This window comes from Notechis scutatus, chromosome 2 (genome assembly GCF_049901735.1).
Source record: "Notechis scutatus isolate UNSWTSFEM ecotype Mainland chromosome 2, rNotScu1.2, whole genome shotgun sequence".
NCBI lineage: Eukaryota > Metazoa > Chordata > Lepidosauria > Squamata > Elapidae > Notechis > Notechis scutatus.
Window position 1 is genome coordinate 215,722,395 of NC_142010.1, and position 19,178 is coordinate 215,741,572.

The window sequence follows — 19,178 nt, forward strand, 5'->3', positions numbered from 1 at the left end:
GGCCTCCCCGTCAGCCTTTATTAGGCACTACAGAATTGACAGATATGCCTCAGCTGAGGCTTCCTTCGGTAGGAGGGTTCTTCAGAAGGTCCTCCCGGAACCCGAAGGGACTGCAGACCAGACGGCGACCCTCCCGTAGGACAGGCCCAGCTTTGGTATGTCCCACTCTCTGGATGCTCCGAGCAGCTCTAAGGAGAATGGGCGTTGGTTCTTACCTGACACGTGCCATTTCTCTTCGAACTGCGAGGAGCATCCAGCCCCTCCCTTTTTTCTTTCACCGTCTGTTTCGGCCAATGAACCTTTAAGTCTAGTCAGATGAGAGCAAGAATTCCTGTTTCCTCTCGTCTTCGCATAAACTGGGGGGAACGCTCCAATGGAGTCACGTGACGGAAGGAGGAGCGTTCCTCAAGAATTAGCTCAGCCTACAAAAGCAGAAGACTGAAGCACCACCCACTCTCTGGATGCTCCTCGCAGCTCGAAGAGAAATGGCGTGTCAGGTAAGAGCCAACGCCCATTCACTAGATAGGGCCTGCCCATCCCCAGGTTTATTCCCAACCCAGATGCTGGTGGGTTGAGTCAGGCTGATCTAATCCTGTCACACTCAGAGAAACTTGCCACAGTGAGAGTTGCTGTTGCAACGACACCAGGAAGTTCTGTTGTGTCTGCTGTTGGCAATTGCAAATGCAGTTGGCATGATAAGCAACAGTGGGATACATGAACAGGAAATACAAGGCTGGGCTATGCCAAGAAGACAAGCAGCTGTAGCTTCATTAACATTTAGACATACCCAAATCAAAGGATATACCAAATGTGCTATGTACAAATACAATGAAGGCTAAACTCACATTACAGAGCTCTGCAGTTGGAATTGTCTGGGAGAGTATTGTAAAGTACACCTTGTTCAGCTCTAGATGGGCAGTGGCATCAGGGTGGAGTAAGTATGATAAACCATTTTTTCACTGAGTCAGGGCTGTGGGTATGAGCTGAGGAACTTTCAGAGTATTAACAGCATTGTATAACATAAATTAAAAACCTTTCCTGTGTGATTTTTCAGGGGAAAAATTTGAAAGTTGCCAAGACAGAATTACAGTCAGAACATGGAATGTCACAAGTGTGAATGTGCAAAAATTGAACATGGTGAAAGGAAAAATGAATTGGCTGAACATGGACATATTCAATATCAGCAAACCTATCTGGGCTAGAATTAGACATTTTCAGGAAGAAAAAAAAAGGACTACTCAGGACAGAAAAAAGTAATGATGTTTAGGTAGGTAAGGTGGCCTAGAGGTTGAGCTCTTGCCTCACAATCAGGAGGCTGTGAGTTCTATCCTAGGTGGAGGCTAGTATTTGGAATAGAGTCTCCTGCTAGAACAGGGGGTTGGACTAGGTGACCTCCAAGGTCCTTCCAACTCTGTTATTCTATGTTTTTAATCATTTCTACTCTCTTATCAGTCATCTCTCTCTCTTTCTCTCTCTTTCTCTCTGTGTGTGTAAATGTTGCTTCAAATACCCACATTAGCATTTGATAGGAGCAAAAAGTAGTGACGGTTTAGATTTTGAAGCTCTAAATAATAAATCCCTAGAATTTATTTCAATTGGGATATTGCAAGTTTTCATTGACAATGTAAAAGAGCTGTGTCATTTCATTCCCCTAGTCCATCTGTCTCTCTCTGGTTTGCTGCACATGTGAGGATCACAAAATTTATGAATTTTAGTTTGAATTATTGTTTTGTACAGTGCTTTAAATTCTTACGTTTTTATGAAAACCTTTCTTTCAAAGTCTTTCAAAGATAGTAACTTATATGAAAATTGAGCAGAGTTTTAGATTGAACTGCAGAGGGCAGTGATGCATTTCTGTAATGTATTTTTGTGCTTTGAAATTTGGGGGATTCTGTTTCCTTTCATTTGCACATTTCATAAAAATTCTTGATGCTTTTTAATTTATTTTATAGTTGTCACAACTAATTTAGTCAAACTCGTTAGGTCTGCAATTTATATATTCTGTGTTGTGTAAAGCAATGGATAATATTGCATCAGAAACAGTAAAAGCCAAACATAGACCTTTATATACTTTTTTTTAAAAAAATATCAGAATATTTTCAAATGAGTCTGTGCAGGATTGTGCACAAAATAAGTGTTGAATCTGACACATGAAATGTGTCAAAAATAAACCATCATGCATTGTAATTTCTGCTAAACTATGGAGAATAAGGAACATGGTGTTGATGGAAATATGCAGGAACCATTAGCTAGGCAAAAGGGGCTGGAAGACATTTCAAGTCTAGAACAGCAGAATAATGTTCAGCCTCCCAGAGTTTCTTAGACAGTGAGATGGATGGCTTATAAATTTAATAAATACATAAAATATTCAGAATTTGCTCTGATAAACACTGAAGTAAATTCACTAAATTCACTGAACTTAGTGAATTTATAGATAGAGGAAAGGAGGTACATTACAACCAGTTTTGCAAGGTTATGATGTTATAGCTAATCTCAATAAAAATAATTTTATCCTTCTCATAGAGTTGAATTCTGGTCTGGTCTACCTAGTGGGCTAACATAAGCTGTTTCAGAATGAGAACAATTTGGCAGAAAGAAAATGAGGAATGTTTTAGGGATTCAGCCACAACAAAAACTGAAAGTATTCTGAAGTGAGTTTATAAGGTAAAAAAAGCAAGGCTAACATGGCTTATCCCAGTCTGCCTGCCTTTCTCAATAGCTCCTAGCATCACATATCCGTAGGTCACTGCTTCAGTTTTTCCTAGGAGCTTTCCTTACCTCCATTCCATTTCTCCTCAGCCTCAAGTTATTAATGTCTTAACCCCATATGTCCTACAATTCTTCCCCATTTCTCACCATACCCCTCATTTTCCCAGGGCTGCTCTGTATAAGGAGCAGTAAATCTTTCAAAATAAGTCTATATGAAATATCCTTTTTCAGAGAAGTATTTCAGCTTGCAGTTTTTTCATTTGCAATTCAGCTCCATCTTCCAACATGCTGATAGGAAGTTCACACATCTTAAAATTGGCAAGCTTGAAAAACACTGTTCTACACACTTTTCAACTAGGTTTCAAGCCAGGTTTTAGGGCTGTGTTTTATTACAGTTTGAATTGACCTGTTTAACTAAGTTATGGATAGTGTATCAATCCTGGTTCTCTCCTGTTAGTCTATATTAGCATCTAGTATTTTATCCCATTGGACTGACATAGAAGATTGGGTAACTTCCACTACCGTAGTTATACAGTTGATGTGCTTGAAGATACTGCTATACCTCAAGGGGATAGTGTAACAATAAAAGTCTACACTTGTCCTTAACACCCAATTTCATGACTAAGACTCATGCTTGGCTATCTATGGAACAGCATCTCTAGTTGCCACCAAAATCTTCCATGTTACAATAACCATTTCATTTCCCTGGCCCTGAGTGAGTGATTGATTCCATACTTGAAATTCACATGGACCCATTTCAAAGAAGGAAACCACCTCTTCTGTTGCCCATCCAGAGACTATCATGTTTATGTAATGACTTTCTCTAGCCATGTAACTTCTGACTACCAATGTATCAGATTTAGTCTACCAAATCAAGCCACTCATATCCAATCAGCCAACTATTGCCACATACAGAATTATGTTACCTATGGGCAGGCTACCCTTGAGTGTGGAAAGACAGAGTCAAGTTGACATAACCTTGTTTTTTAAAATATGTCCATTTACCCTTGTCCCAAGTTGTATAATCAATCCACTTTTCTATCCTATTCTATCCCCATGAGAAAGAAGGAATTATTCCTCTTCCAAGCTGACACAGTGATTTTTCTTGTAAATGGATCCAAGGTCTCCTTCAAAGCAACTCTGGAATTTACTTTGTCATATTCTCAACTGAGTTCTAACTATAAATAATTGAAAATAGACATTCCACTGAGAGGAGCTTCCACCAATAGACCTTGAATATAATTTCCCTCAAACAAAACAGAGTACCTGTATCCCTGTGTCTTTCTCCTATAAACAGTAGAGGTGCATCTAAAATACCCTACCTCCTTATTCTCAAACCAACCAGTCCACTTACATAAACATAAATAAAACAAGATAATTGTAATTTTGGAAGAAATAAAATTCATTTTAGAAACAAAAGTGAAACTGCAGTGTTAAAAAGTAAAAATAAATAAATCTCTAAAAGATAAAATGGGAGAACTGTTTATTCTCCAGCATGCTTTTGGAATAATCCACACATATGGGTTGAATCTGCCTTTCTGCCCAGAGACTGAGTCATCAATCTTTGCCACACCTCTTCCTGTTGGGTCAAGAAGCCCCCTAGCCCCAGTCATGACTCAGTCCTGGCCCTATAGAGACATGGCAAAAGTTGGGTCCAACAATTTCAGCAGAAAGCAGCAGTTTAAAGTTTGGATTCTTCCAAAGGTTTCCAAAAACTCACTCAAAGTAACCATCACAAATAGGCAGCAATTGGAACTTCTGCCTGCTCCGTTTTTTGCAGCCTCCCTGAACTACCAATTGAAGGCCTAACAGCCTAGGTAGTCAAGAGGGAGCCCCAAAATGATCCCCCACCCCTGGGGGTGGGGTGGGGTGCTGAAGCTGCGATTTCCCCCAGCATGTCATGGAGCTCCCAGACTTAACTGGGTAGCTCCAGAGCAGCCACTTTTGTTTTCAAGATCTCCAGCTGATTTTCGGGGCAGGCGGCAGCCATTTTGGCTGCATGGCGAGTTGTACAGGCTGCCAGGAGACTGGTAGGGCCACCACTGCCACAGCCCAGGGAAGGCTTCCAGGCCTGGAATTCCCCTTGGAGCAGCAGGATTAGAGGATTGAGAGAGCTCTTCTCCTTTCAATCTGGGCATTAGCAGCATGGCTGACCAAGGCAGCATGGAGCCCACAAGTGCAAAATGATCTAAGCAGAGTCCCAGGAAGGCCAGATCTGCAAGTAAGATAAAGGCAAAGGCTTTTTATTCCAGAAAGCCCACAAGAGGAGAAGAAAGAAGACAAAGAACATTGGAAAAGTAGTTCTCCAGAAGCAAGCAGACCATGAGAGGTATAACCCTTCCCCCCAGCCAGGGCCTGTTAGCGCCTTCCCCTTTAGCACAGGAATTGCCTGCAGTTCTCAGGGCTTGGTCACCAGAGAGAGACAGGGAGTAGGAATTTATCCCTCCTGCTGAGGAAATCCAAACTCAGATTTCCTTTTGATTGCATGCTTCCTTGTCCTGCAGATTTGCAGATCAGAGACAGTATTGGAACACCTGAAGCTACTTTTACTCCAACTGCAGTGGGGATGCACTCAGAGATAAGGTGGCCCCTGAACTATCAGAGGATCTTAAGGTCCTTATTGCTCAGGCCATTTCTCATGGGGTAGCCTCCTCCCTGAGGTGGTGGAGCCAATCTTCTTCCCAAGAGCTGATCCTCAGCCATTGCAGCCAGTAGAATACCAGGCCTCCATGGGTTGTTCCAGTCTCCAGAAAGATGCTTCTCCAGCCCACTCCATCAGAAGCAGGGTATCTGGGTGGGAGGAGGAAATTCAGGGGGACGAAGGGTTCTCATCAGATGAGGACATGTCACCTGATCCACCCCTGTTCACAGGTCTGTTTAGCCTGGGACTGTTTAAATCCCTCCTCCACAAGGCTAGGACCACTGCCCAAATTGATCCTCCACCCACTATACCAACTGCTTCACCTGATACTCAGGGACCCAACAGCAGAGTTTTTTATGAACCTACAATTCTCTAACAGAGATTCCTTGTCCCAAGTTATTTTTGGATGTAGTTCAGAGACAATGGGCACAGCCTGGATCCTTCCCCACTCCGGGGGGCCAATGATAATTTTTTTTTTCAATATGGCTCCTCTCCTCTCCGAGTCCCTTCAACTTCCCCCTCTGGACGAACCTTTGGAATCCTTGGTCTCTCCCTCTGCAATATCAGGTGACATTAACAGGGGCCCTTAAGAGAAAGGACAAAAAGGCAGAACAAAATTTCCGTAGAACACACCAGGCCAATGCCTGGGCAGTTAAAGCAGCTGTGGCCACCTCATTTTTCACTAGGACATCCCTTCTCTGGCTTCGCCAGTTACAGGCTAGGATTCCCTCTAAGGAAATCAGAATGCATCAGGATGTCAACAAACTGGTGGCAGCCGTTGAATTTGCCAACTCCTCCCTGCATGCAGCCTGATTATCCTCCAGGGCACTGGCCTCCAACATCACTTCTCATCGTCTGTTGTGGCTAATTGGATGTTCGGAGGGCTCTTTGCAGGTACATCAAATGTACATCAACATATTGTAAAACTGAGGCCCTGTTCATCTCGTTTCAACCATCTTCAATGGGCACTAAAGTCTTCTCTTCAACTATAGGGCTCAGGGCTTGTATAGCCAAGGCCTACGAGACCCAGGCTCTTCCAACACCCAGACGCGTAACAGCTCACTCGACCAGAAGTGCAGCTACCACAGCTGCCTGAATGATGTAGGCCTCACTTGAGGACATCTTGGGGCAGTTACATGGTCCTCCCCGTGTCCATTTGTAAAGCACTACAGAGTGGACACATACACCTCAGCTGAGGCGGCCTTTACCTGAACGCAGTTTCTCAGCATGCCTTGGGATAATCCACTCCAACCCTGGCAACCGTCTGGTCCAGTGTCCAGGTGGGAGGCAGAGCCAACGCCACAAGAAGATAATCAAATGGCCGCACCTTCGTTGTAACTGGGGCTAGGGGGCTTCCTGCCCCAACAGGAAGAGGTGTGGCAAAGATTGATGACTCAGTCTCTGGGCAGAAAGGCAGATTCAACCTATATGTGTGGATTATCCCAATGCATGCTGAGAAACTGCATTCAGGTAAGCCAATGCCTATTTCATTGAACACAAAAAATCATGGTGGTAGCACAGGAATTTGTTTAATTTTACATACTAACAATGCAAGTATAAAAGAGAATTGTTTGTAAAATTAATATTTTTGAACAAATTAATTATTGCTTTTTAAGAAAACTCACTGACTTTGCAGTTCTAATTATGTTGATTTGGGAATAATTTCCATTTGGACAAACTCTAAGTAAATATGAATAGGATTATATGTATGCAGAGCTGTTTCCAGGGATTTCCCTTAAGATAGTATTGGCAGGAATTATAAACAGCTGATTATGATTCTCTTCACACTTTTTCTGGGATTTGGCAGCAAACGGGAAAGAGAAAAAGGTCCCCTTCCAAAGATAAAAACTATATTCAAAATGAATCCTGATTTTCTTGTAGCTTAATTTACTGGATCTCCAGGGGTAGAAAGAAGATTTTTAAAAAATCAAATCTTTAGAAAACAAAGGGAGCTTCTTGGCATGGAAGAACTGGCTTGGTAACTGATAAGTTTAATAGAATTGGCATCTAGTATGTCTTAATTTTTTCCTTAAAATCTTATGTAGGACTTACCAAGACTTTAACCAAGCAAACTAAGCTGTAATTCATGAAATATCAGAATTCCTAGCCAGCATAGATTCACAGCTAAGCTGAGAGAATTCAATTGCAGACCAGAGTCAATCTGAGGCAACTTCCAGTTCACAATGGCAGTCTATCTGTAGCAATTTTAAGCCAGGAAACTTTTTTCCGATCTGTAGCTCAACTTTCAAAGTGAAATTTGATTATTTCAGTTCAGAAGACCCATCTTCCTTTCGTTGTGATTCAAAATGAATTGTGTGTGTATGTGTGTGTGTGTGTGTGTGTGTTTTAATTCATCATGTTCTCAAAGAGGCTATGTAATGTATTGTTTTAATTAAAATAAATATTTTAAAATTAATCAAATTTTATTTAAAATTAAAACCATTTTAAATAAAAGGATACCTCTTGAAAACTTCAAAGCCCACATACACACATGTGTGTGCACGCACACACACAGTTAACAGATAATACTGTTACTCTATATTTCTGATTTGAAGCAAAAATATGTAATTGATTCAAGTATTTGCTAACAACATAAATACTTATTTTGGAAATGTTTAATATTCATGAGTTTGTATGAGTGTGTGTATGTGTGTGTGCGCATGTGTGTCCCAGAATAAGTATAGAATAGATTTAACTTCCATTTCTATGCCTCTCTAATTATGTTAATATTAATGGTTACGCTACAGTGATAGAACTGGGTGAATAATCAGAATGAGGTTCCCGGAATTAGTCCCAAGGGCTGTTTTTAGTGGTTTTGTCACTATTTCAAGGATATGTGCTCTATTCATAACATTTCTAACTAGTACTCACATGTCCTACAAAAGTCTAGATTGCTACAAACATAAAGCAAGGGAATTATAAGTCTGAGAACTTTTTTTAGCATGCTGTAAATCTTCTACCAATAATTGAGTCAGAGCTAAAGGGCAGCAATTTAGACAAAGTAGCAAAGACTGTTCAGAGAGAGGTTGCTTGCCCTCATAAATAATGCCAGTGCTGCAAGCTGTTAGCCTTGAGAAGTTTGGAGGCAGGAATGCTGAGGGAAGTCCAAGATCATCCTTGGGTCAAGCACCAAAGAATTTGACAGAAGGCAGTGCAAACTGCAGGTCCAATTACATGGCAAAAAACCTGGGGAATTCAAAGTAGGCTATCATAAGAGCACAGATCAGGAAGCAACAGAATTATTTCCAGTTTGGACGGTAGAAACAGGGCAAACTGCTACGTAATCTGAATTCTTGGCTTTGCTTAATAGATGAATGAATACTTCATTTTCTTGAGGAGCTGTGCCAATAGCTTTTCATGGTAGTATAATTTAGTGCTTGGCACTCTTCCAAGAATAGGCCCTGACATTTTACTGTCAAACTCAGTGGCCATGGAGCCAGACACATTAATTACAAGTGGCTGATAGGTTTTTTGAATATAGACTTGGAATCTGCTAGAATCAAGGATCTCCAACTTGGCAACTTTAAGATTTGTGGACTTCAACTCCCAGAATTTGCTGGCTGAGGAATTCTGGGAGTTGAAGTCCACAAGTCTTAAAGTTGCCAAGGTTAGAGACCCCTGTGCTAGATCAGGGGTGTCAAACTAATGGCCCGCGGGCCAGATGCGTCACGTGCTGGCCACGCCCACCCTCGGTTTAGTGAAGGGGGAAAATTGTCATACGTCACATGATGACGTGTCTTTGCAACTTTGTCACCCCTGTGCTAAATTGTCTCCTTCAGCCTTAGAATCACAGAAAGTCTGTAGTATTAAGTCACATAATTAAAGGCAGTCCTTGACTTACAAGCATTTCTTCAGTGACCATTTGAAGTTGCAACGGCACTGAACAAAGTGACTTATGATCATTTTTCACACTTACAACCGTGGCAGCATCTGCATGGTAACTTGATCAAACTTCAAATGCTTGGCAACTGGCATGTATTTATGCTATTTGCAGTGTCCTGGGGTCAGGTAATCTCCTTTTGTGATCTTCTAACAAGTGGAGGCAGTGGGAAGCCAGATTCACTTAACAACCATGTTACTAACTTAACAACTCCAGTGATTCACGTAACAACTGTGGCAAGAATGGTTGTAAAATGGGCAAACTTACCTAACAGCAAGGGTGGGATTCAGTTTTTTTAACAACCGGTTCTGTGGGCATGGCTTAGTTGGTGGGCATGGCTTGCTGGTCATGTGACTGGGTGGGCATGGCCAACTCGACGTCACTCACATCAAGGGGCGCTTCTCCTCGCCTGGTTTCTCATGACAGTGAGGATGCTGCAACGGTCATAATTGTGAAAAATGGTCATAAGTCACTTTTTTCAGTGCCATTGTAACTTTGAATGGTCACCAGTTTTAGACCAAAACCGAAAAAGGGTATGTAAACTCACGTTTGAATGTCAATCTTTCTGGCTAACCAAGAAGCCTTGCTGAATGTCACTTATATTTTTTTTTTAAATTAAATAATTTTTATTAATTTTCTTTTTTTTTACATCGTAAAACTTCATGGTATCAACAATGTTCTTGGTATCTATACAAGATTTTGATTTAAATATCATAATACATTATATTGCGCTTATCTACTATTAAATAATATCTTTAGCTATAATTACTATTCTTATATCTTTATATAGTTTACAAAATTTTATTTTACTTTCTTAAGGGTTGTTTCAATTAACATTTTTGTCTCCCTTCTTGGCTCTGTTTTTTAGCCATTTATACCAATTGTTCCAAATTGTAAAGAATTCAGAGTCATCTTTTTCTTTCAATTTCATTGTTAGCATATTCATCTCAGCACTTTCTGTTACTTTGTGTATTATTAGTTCTTCATTAGGGGTATTTGGTGTTTTCCATACCTGCGCAAAGGCTATTCTGGCGGCTGTTATAAGGTATTTTACTTCTAGGTATTTTACTTCTTTCAGTAGTCTTTCTTTAATAATTCCTAATAGGAAGGATTCCGGTCTGAGCTCAATCTGATAGCCAGTAATCTCTTTTAACCAATTTTTAATTTGGATCCAGTATGTCCTGGCCTCGGGGCACATCCACCACATGTGATAAAATGTACCATCAACTTTTTTGCACTTCCAACATTTAGGACTCATATTGGAGTAGATTTTTGCCAATCTTGTTAGGGCTAAATACCATCTATAAAACATTTTATATATGTTTTCTTTGTATGCGGAAGATACCGTTAATTTATAATTTATATTCCATATTTTTCCCCATTCCTCTAATTCTATAGTGTATCCAAAATTCTGTGCCCATGCAATCATTGTACTTTTGACTATTTCCTCTTCCATTTTAAAATCTAATAAATATATATTTTAGTTATAAGTTTTTGTTCCAGTCCCATTAATATTTTATCTAGTTGGTTCTGCCCGTTGTGAAATCCAAAATCTTTTGAGTCTTTTTTATATTTATTTTGAATTTGCAAATATGGCCACCAATCGATTATAATTCCATTTTCTTTCCGTTCCTGGTTTGATTTTAATTTCCCTTGGCTATCTAATAGTTCTTCATAGCTTACCATTTTTCGTAGGTCTAATCTATTTGGAGGTATTATGGCTTCCATGGTTGACAGCCATCGTGGGATTTCTGTATAGTGTTTACCTTTGATTTTTTCCCAAATTGTAATCAATGAATCTCTTATTAGGTGTTGATTGAAATAGATATGTATATTACTTTTATTTTCCCACAAAAATGCATGCCAACCTATCAAGAGGTCATGTCCTTCTAAAGTTAAGATTCTCTTGTCTCTTAATTTAATCCAATCCTTAATCCAACTCAACACCACTGCCTGATGATAAAGCTCCCATTCTGGTAGTCCTAGACCGCCTCTGCTCCTATTATCTTGTAATAGTTTCATTTTAATACGTGGCCGCTTGCCCAACCAGTCATTTTATTTAGTTCTATAAAAAAAGATTTCCCTAATTTAATTGGAATCATTTGGAATATATATATTAATTTTGGTAAGGTATTCATTTTCAACATTGCTATTCTTCCTAAAATAGACAGTTTCAATTTGGCCCATAATTCCAATTCTTTTCTGATTTGCTTAATCAGTTTGACATAATTGTCCTCTTTTAATGATGAACATCTGAGTGATATCCAAATTCCCAGGTATTTCACCTTTTTTACTATTTGCAGTCCTATTGTATTTTCTAATTCTACTTTCTGCTTTGTTGTACAGTTTTTGACTATCATCTTAGTTTTATTTTTATTTATTTTAAATCCTGCTACTTCCCCAAATTTTTCTATATGTTGCAACAATATTGGTCCTGAATTCATTGGATCTTCCACTATAAATACCAAATCATCAGCAAATGCCTGAACTTTATCTTCCTCATTTCTAATCTTAATTTCCATAAATCTCTGGGTTTTGTCTGGTTGCAGCTAGCAACACTTCTAAAGACAAGATAAATAACAGAGGCAATAATGGACACCCTTGTCTCATTCCTTTTGCAATTTCACAATCTTCAGTACGGTCTCCATTTAATAATGCACTTGCTTTTTGATTTGAGTATATTTCTTGTAGTGTTTGTAGTGTCTATATTAGTGCCAAAAACCAGCTTTTTAATTTGATATAGCATGAATTTCCAATTAAGATTGTCGAATGCTTTTTGTACATCTAAAAAAATTAAAGCTGCCTGTTTTTCTGGATGAGCTTCATAGTATTCAATCGAATTTAGTACTGTCCTAATATTGTTTTTAATTTGTCTATTTGGCAGGAAACCATTCTGGTCTGTGTGTATAAATTCACTCAAAATTGGTTTCATTCTTTCTGCTAATATTGTCATAAATATCTTATAATCCGTATTTAGTAACGAGATTGGCCTATAGTTCGCAATTAATTGTTGATCAGTGCCATCTTTTGCAATTAAGGAGATGTATGCCTCGGACGTCTAGCTTGCGTTAATGATTCTTTATATAGTTCCAGTAGTATTGGTTCAAATATTTCAGATAAATTTTTATATAGTTCGCCTGGTAGACCATCCGGGCCTGGTGTTTTATTATTTTTTTGTTTTTGTATCGCCTTTTGTAACTCTGTTCATGTTATTTCTTTATTAAGTACTTCTGAGATTGGGCTCAGACCATTTCCCTCCAAGTAGTATCTAATGTTTTCTTCCATAACATCTTCTTGCTTCTAAAGCTCGCCAAAATACCTTTGCTCAATTCTCTTTTTCTCCTCCATCTGATAATACACTGTCCCTTCCTCATCCTTGAGTTGCTGAATTAGTCTTTTTTCTTTCTCTATTTTTAATTTATGGGACAACCACCTTCCTGGTTTATTTGCTGATTCAAAGAAATTATGCTTAAGAGTTTTTAAGTTACGTGCATTTTCCTCAGTATCTATCAAATTTAGTTCATGTCTTATCATCCCTATTTCTTTCTTAACTTCCATATTCTTTGGGTCTTTTTGGAGCTCATATTCAATTTTTTAATCCTTTCTTGTAATTTGTTCTGTTTCTTCCATTTTTCTTTATTTTTCTTAGCTATATAGGCTATTGATATGCCTCTCACGAAGGCCTTGTAGTGTCCCATAAATTTTGTAAACTAGTATTTTGCTTTAGATTAACCTTAAAGAATGTTTCTAACTCATTTTTCATTCTTGAGATATATTCTTTTTCCTTTGTTATTTGTGAATTTAATATCCATCTCCTTTTCCTTTTACTATGTCCTTTCCATGTAATTTTAACCGGGCTATGGTCAGCCCATATATGAGGCATTATCTCTACTTCACTAATGTCTTTCTCGATTGCCCCATTAACCCATACTATATCGATTCTGGACCATGATTTTTGTGGACTAGAATAAAACGTATATTTCTTCTCATTTGGATTCCTCTTCCTCCATATATCTTCCAAATTGGTCTCGTGTTAAATCAAAAACATTTTTTGGTAAAATTCTCTTTTTTGTCTTCCTAGTCTCTTCCATACTAATATAGTCTTTTTTAACATCAACAATGGCATTAAAGTCCCCTATCAAGCAAATATTTTCTTCACCTACACTAATTATTTTAGCATACAGTCCCTTAGGAAAGGGGTGAGGTCAATCTATTCCCCCCTCCCATCCAGTATCGTCTCTTGGAGATAAAACCAATCATCAGTCACTCTCTTGAACTTGTGCAACAGTATAAAGTTGGAAGTTAATTGTTATTTATTTTTCTTTAATTTTTATTATTTCTGTGCTTTTTCTGAAGAAACAATAAAACAGTTTCATAAATACCGCCATTAAGGGTTTGTACAGATCCCTGGAAGTTGGAATTTTTATCATACTGAACCATTTTATTCCAATTACATTAATTCAGATGATCTGGTAATCTCCCGTCAGAGGAATAGAAGATCAGTATACCGATGCCTGAGTGCCTGAGTGAGGGGCTGATTTGGAATGCAAAGCCAAGCTGAGGCAGAAGGCTCTAAGTGCTATTGTGCTTCCTTGATGCCAATTATGCCCATGAATTTTTATTTTTTAGAGTGGGTGTGAGGCAAAGTGTCTTTTTTCTCTCCTATTTGTGTGTGTGTGTGTGTGTGTGTGTGTGTGTGTGTGTGTGAGAGAGAGAGAGAGAGAGAGAGAGAGAGAGAGAGAGAGAGAGAGAGAGAGATGCACATTGCCTCCTTTATGATCAAACTCCTGCTTATCTGGTGCTGGCTGCTAGAGGAAGCCTAAGAAGGAAACAGAATGCACTTCTTCCAATAGCCAATATCCAGATAAGCAAGAATCAGCATTAGAGAAAAATCAAGATGAAATAGTACCCTAATCATGGAACCATGAAAGCCACAGCCGTACCAGCAGGGTGAGCTACTGTATATAAACAGCCAATAATCTTCAATCTCCTTTGCACTGATGATGTTTCCTAGCTATCTATAAAAAACAACCAAGCTCAGAGAGCACCAAGAACCCAACAGTGATTTTATTACCCAGAAGGTAAAGTGTCTAATGCTCTGCCTCAGAGGATTCTGGCATGAGGGAACCTCTCCTGGGAGTGCAGGATGGACTTCAGCCGGAGGAAGTCATAGGCATTCAGGCTCTCGAGGCTGATCGAGCCAGAAATAATCAGGAGCAGCTGCATTCACAGTCAGGGGATAAGGAACAAGAGCTGGGGCATCTGGTTAATCCACGGGCATACCATGTGTTACAGTGAGCACTGATGCTCTACAGGTCTCCTTGCCTGGCAGGGGCATTCTTAGTCTTAATGACTAACTGACATAGGATCTACTGAAGAGCCACCATTAGCCAAACTGTCCTTTCTCAAACATTATTATTAAGAATTATGTAAAACCAATAATACCAACTGCAAAAAATATAAAGGATAAAGGCCAATACAAACCACAAAAGAATATATAAGGAAATACAAAAAGGAGAGGAGGGGGAGGGAGGTGTGAAAAATAAAAAGAAAGGAAAAAATAAAAACAAGTAGCTTTCCTCTTCATCTTAGCAGATAAAAACCACAATCTTAGGATGTTGCAACCATTGTGAGGGTAACCTGATGGCCAAGCAATCAGATCATGATCACGTAACTGTAGGGGTACTTCAACAATCAGAAATTTGAGGACCCATTATAAATACCATTTGTCCAGCACCTTCATAGCTTCTGAACAAGAGAGGACTACCAATACATATATTTCAAGTATGCTATTTTAGGCAATTAAATATCCATGATTATACCTTTGGAACTGATTTTGTGTTACACGGACTATATAATAGCACAGTGCAGTAGTCCTTGACTTACAACAGTTCATTTAGTGACCATTTGAAGTTATAACAGCACTGAAAAAAGCGCCTGTTTTTTACATTTTTCAAAGTGAATCACATATACCGTTTGTGACCTTCAGACAAGCAAAGCCAATGGGGAAGCCAGATTCACTAAACAACCATGTTACTAACTTAACAACTTCAGTGATTCACTTAACAACCATGGCAAGACAGGTTGTAAAATGGGGCAAAACTCACTTAACAGATGTTTCACTTAGCAACAGAAATTTTGGACTCAATTGTGATTGCAACTTAAGAACTGCCTGTATAATTTAATTCCCATATTTCCAATTTTGTTATTTAATCTTTTTGAATATTTTCTTACTCATTTCCTAAATAAATATTCTCTGATTCGGGGGAAAATGTGAATTATTATGATATAATAAAATAATAAACTTGCCTACTAGTTTCTTAACTGTTCTGTTTTTATTTATTTCTTAAATATAGTCGTCCTCAAAAGGTGTGCTTGTGCCCATGCTTGCCAGTTCATCCTTTGAAAGTCTCCACTTGTTTATACATTATCCAGCATCCAGCAGAGGTAAGTAATGTTAATGGAAGCAACAAGTTCAACTAGCCATTTGTTAATCAGCAAAAGGATAATACAAATGAAAACTGAACCATGACAAATTTTATCAGTAAAACTAACTTGTTTCCTTTAATTTTTTTTTGTTTCCTGTAACCCTCTAATTTATGGTATATATACTCAATACAGACTTGAAGGCATATAATCAATTGAAAATGCATGTAATGGAAATGAGTAATAATGTGCAAAACATGGTGCCGGAATCCTGACACATGGACTGTGTAATAAAGAATAAAGAAACAATAAATAAAACAGAGGAAAATACTTAACATAGCTAAAACTATATCAGTATCATTTATTCTCTAGTCTATATCGTTCTGCCTTACAAATCATCCTTGGTGCCTTCATGTCCATAAATGGGTAGCTTTATATATTGCTTTGATGCTTTAAACCTCTCCTTTCCCTCTAATAATTTTGTCAGTTCCTAGAAACTTTATTTTCTTCTGATTCTCATTCACTCTACAGCAGGGGTGGGCAAACTACGGCCCATGGGCCACATCCGGCCCGTTGGTCTTTTTAATACGGCCCACCTCTGGAAAAAAAAATCCCTCTGAAAAAAAATCGGGCTGGCCAAAAGAGACCGCCACGCGCACAAAAAATCGAGCTGGTGAGGTTCTTGGGCAGCCAGACGCCTGCAGCAGCGCCCGCAGCAGCAACAGGCAGTTCCGCCCAGGCTCCGCTCAGGTGTCCAGCTGGGGCTGTCAGGAGTTGCACCGCCGGCACAGCTCCACGCGGCTCCAGTCCCACGTTGCCTTGGGAAGGGAAAGGCAAAACCAGGAACTGCTGAGCCTGAGCCTCCGGGCTGCTGCTGCCATTGCAAAGCGCAGCCGCGGCTCTTCCTTTTTGCCTTTCCCTTCCCGAGGCAATGCGGGACTGGAGCCCCGTGGAGCTGCGCCGGCGGTAGCAACTCCTGACTCAGGGGCCTCCGAGGGGAGGGGAAGGAGGAGAAGAAGGGGGGAAAGGGTGGGGCGATTCCCAAAAAATGACCCGGCCCGTCTGTCAAATTTTAAAAGTCAATGAGGCCCCCGAGCCAAAAAGTTTGCCCACCCCTGCTCTACAGTATACTATCATATTTCAACTCACTTTTATGTTCAGACTACATTCAACACCTATCTCTTTCTGTTTTATTCCAAACTCTTTTTTTAGTATCTTATTGTTATGGCATTCATCCAGCTTATTATTACTTTTCTATTTTCTTTGACATACCCCACTGACATTTTCATATAATACATCAGCATAGGCAGCTATATAATCTTCTCATATACGATGAAAATATGTCTAAAGAGGATTGGAGGATGGAAGATGGAAACTAATCAAGGAGAGAACCAATTTGGTACTAAGGAGAGATTTTCTGACAGTTAAAACAATTAACCAATGGAACGCTTGCCTTCAGAAATTGTGGGTGCTCTAATACTGGAGATTTTAACAAAGAGATTGGACAACCATTTGTTTGAAATGGTATATGATTTCCTGCTTGAGCAGGGGATTGGACTATAAGACCTCTAAGGTCCCTTCCAACTCTTTTATCTGATTATCAATCTTGTGACATGTAGTCGTTCTCCAACACAAATGAAGTTGTTACGATGCAGAAGACACGAATTAGAGGGAAATTTATTAATATATAATACTGCCGAGACACATGTGGTACACTTCTATGCAGAAGTGGCAAATTGTTTTATGTTCCACATCCAAAGGACTGGATTTTGCAATAAAAATGTATTTTATTTAGTCAGCAAGAATATAGTCTTTGAGCATTGTGTGTAATGGTATACTGTTTTTGTTTTCCCAGTCCTACAAAATTGATGAGAACTACAACACAAATGGCATTATTTCCTATAAACCTGCAGCCCCCTGCTCCCTGCCCAATTCACTGGCAAGCTCCAGATGAACACTAGGCATATTTATTACACGAGGCTAGAGAGATATAGCCTATTTGCCTGTTTGCTCACCTTGACTTATATTTTGCCTGCATGGAGTTTATATACTGTTTGAGATGAGCTGTAAGATTATTGGATGCTCAATCTCTTTCCCATGTTTAGGAGAAGTTGCTTCCAATCTCATTGAAGAGGAATAACGGGAGAACTATGTGTATTCATCTGGTTTCAAAAAGTTAGAAGCATCTAGTTGGTTACTGTGAAAAGCAGACTACAATATCCTACATGAATGCTCTTTTAATATTAAATTGCTTTGCATCTCAAATTCTTTAACTGCAGATAATGAGAAATTATGTAGCAACAATATTTTTATTTTGTCCCCTTTCTTTGGGTTTGACGGAAAAGGAATTAGTTGTTTTGGATGTTAACCTGGTGTAAAATTCTACCACTTTTGTTTGTATGTAATAGAAACTATATAGCCCTTGATGGTGTAGTCTACATTCCTTGAAATGCTTCATTTTGCTTTCTTTACCTGTTAAGTATAAATTCTGATGGAGCAGAGTCACTGCAAATTGGGAGCTGACCATTGGCAGAATTGTTGTCCCATCAGTTCAGCTCTATTTTCATTTTGGTTACTGATGTTGAAGAGCTGCAAGGCTGAAGCCATAGCACTACTTGCCCATGGTACTTTTCATGATACCATGAAGATAAAGATTTCCCCAGTCCAGTTGTGTCCAACTCTAGGGTACTGGTGCTCAACTCCATTTCTTAGCCGAGGACGCCAAAATTGTCCAAAGACCCTTTTGTGGTCATGTGGCCAGCATAACTATATGCCGAGGGGCACAGAATGCAGCAACCTTCCTATTGAAACATTACCTATTTATCTACTCACATTTGTATGCTTTCAAACTTCTAGATGGACAGGAGCTAGGGCAAGTAACGGGAGCTTACCCCATTGCGTGACATTCAAGTCTCAAACCCGGGCTGTCAAATTTGCAGCCCGGGTTAACTGCCAAACTATCACACCCCTTAATTTTCATGGTAGTTGGAGTATTTTGTATATTTTCTTCTTTCTGTCTTAAAATACAGTATTTCACTCATATATATGGGTTTGACTAAAAGAGATTGTTATTTATTTTATCTAATTAATCTAGAGTTTTGTCTGACGGATCCATCAAAATTAAACTATACACTGACTTTCTGTATTTGATTAATTTGCTTTCATGTATGCTTTTTATAATAAAGGCAATTTCAAAGGAAAGCTAAGAAATAAACATGGCAAACCTAATTTTAAAGCGTGTGCGTATAGTATGTATATGTTGACTGTTTTAGTATTAATAATTAAACATACTCAAATTTGCAGCAATCTGCTCGCAGATGCCGCTTATTCATTCGGAATCCATTGGAGCAAAATCGCCAATAGATTTAAAATAATAAGAATAATAAGTTCTTTGTAATGGACACAAGCTAATTTGGAAAAACACCCTGAAGAATTCTGAAATGAATGTGTCAAAAAATGGAGTAAGTAGATGAAAATTAAGAATGATGGACCTTGCTTGCTTGCTACTAATAATAATTCATT

The 19,178-nt window shown here is 39.0% G+C and overlaps 1 protein-coding gene across 1 annotated transcript in view; it reads left to right on the plus strand.

Moving 5' to 3' along the window:
- The window catches only part of DTWD2 (DTW motif tRNA-uridine aminocarboxypropyltransferase 2), an 84,465-nt gene that overhangs the window by 19,681 nt on the left and 45,606 nt on the right, over positions 1–19,178 (plus strand). Inside the window, exon 2 of the mRNA XM_026673552.2 lies at positions 15,587–15,677. Within this exon, the coding sequence (XP_026529337.1) occupies positions 15,587–15,677 (91 nt within the window). The remainder of the gene's footprint in view (positions 1–15,586; positions 15,678–19,178) is intronic.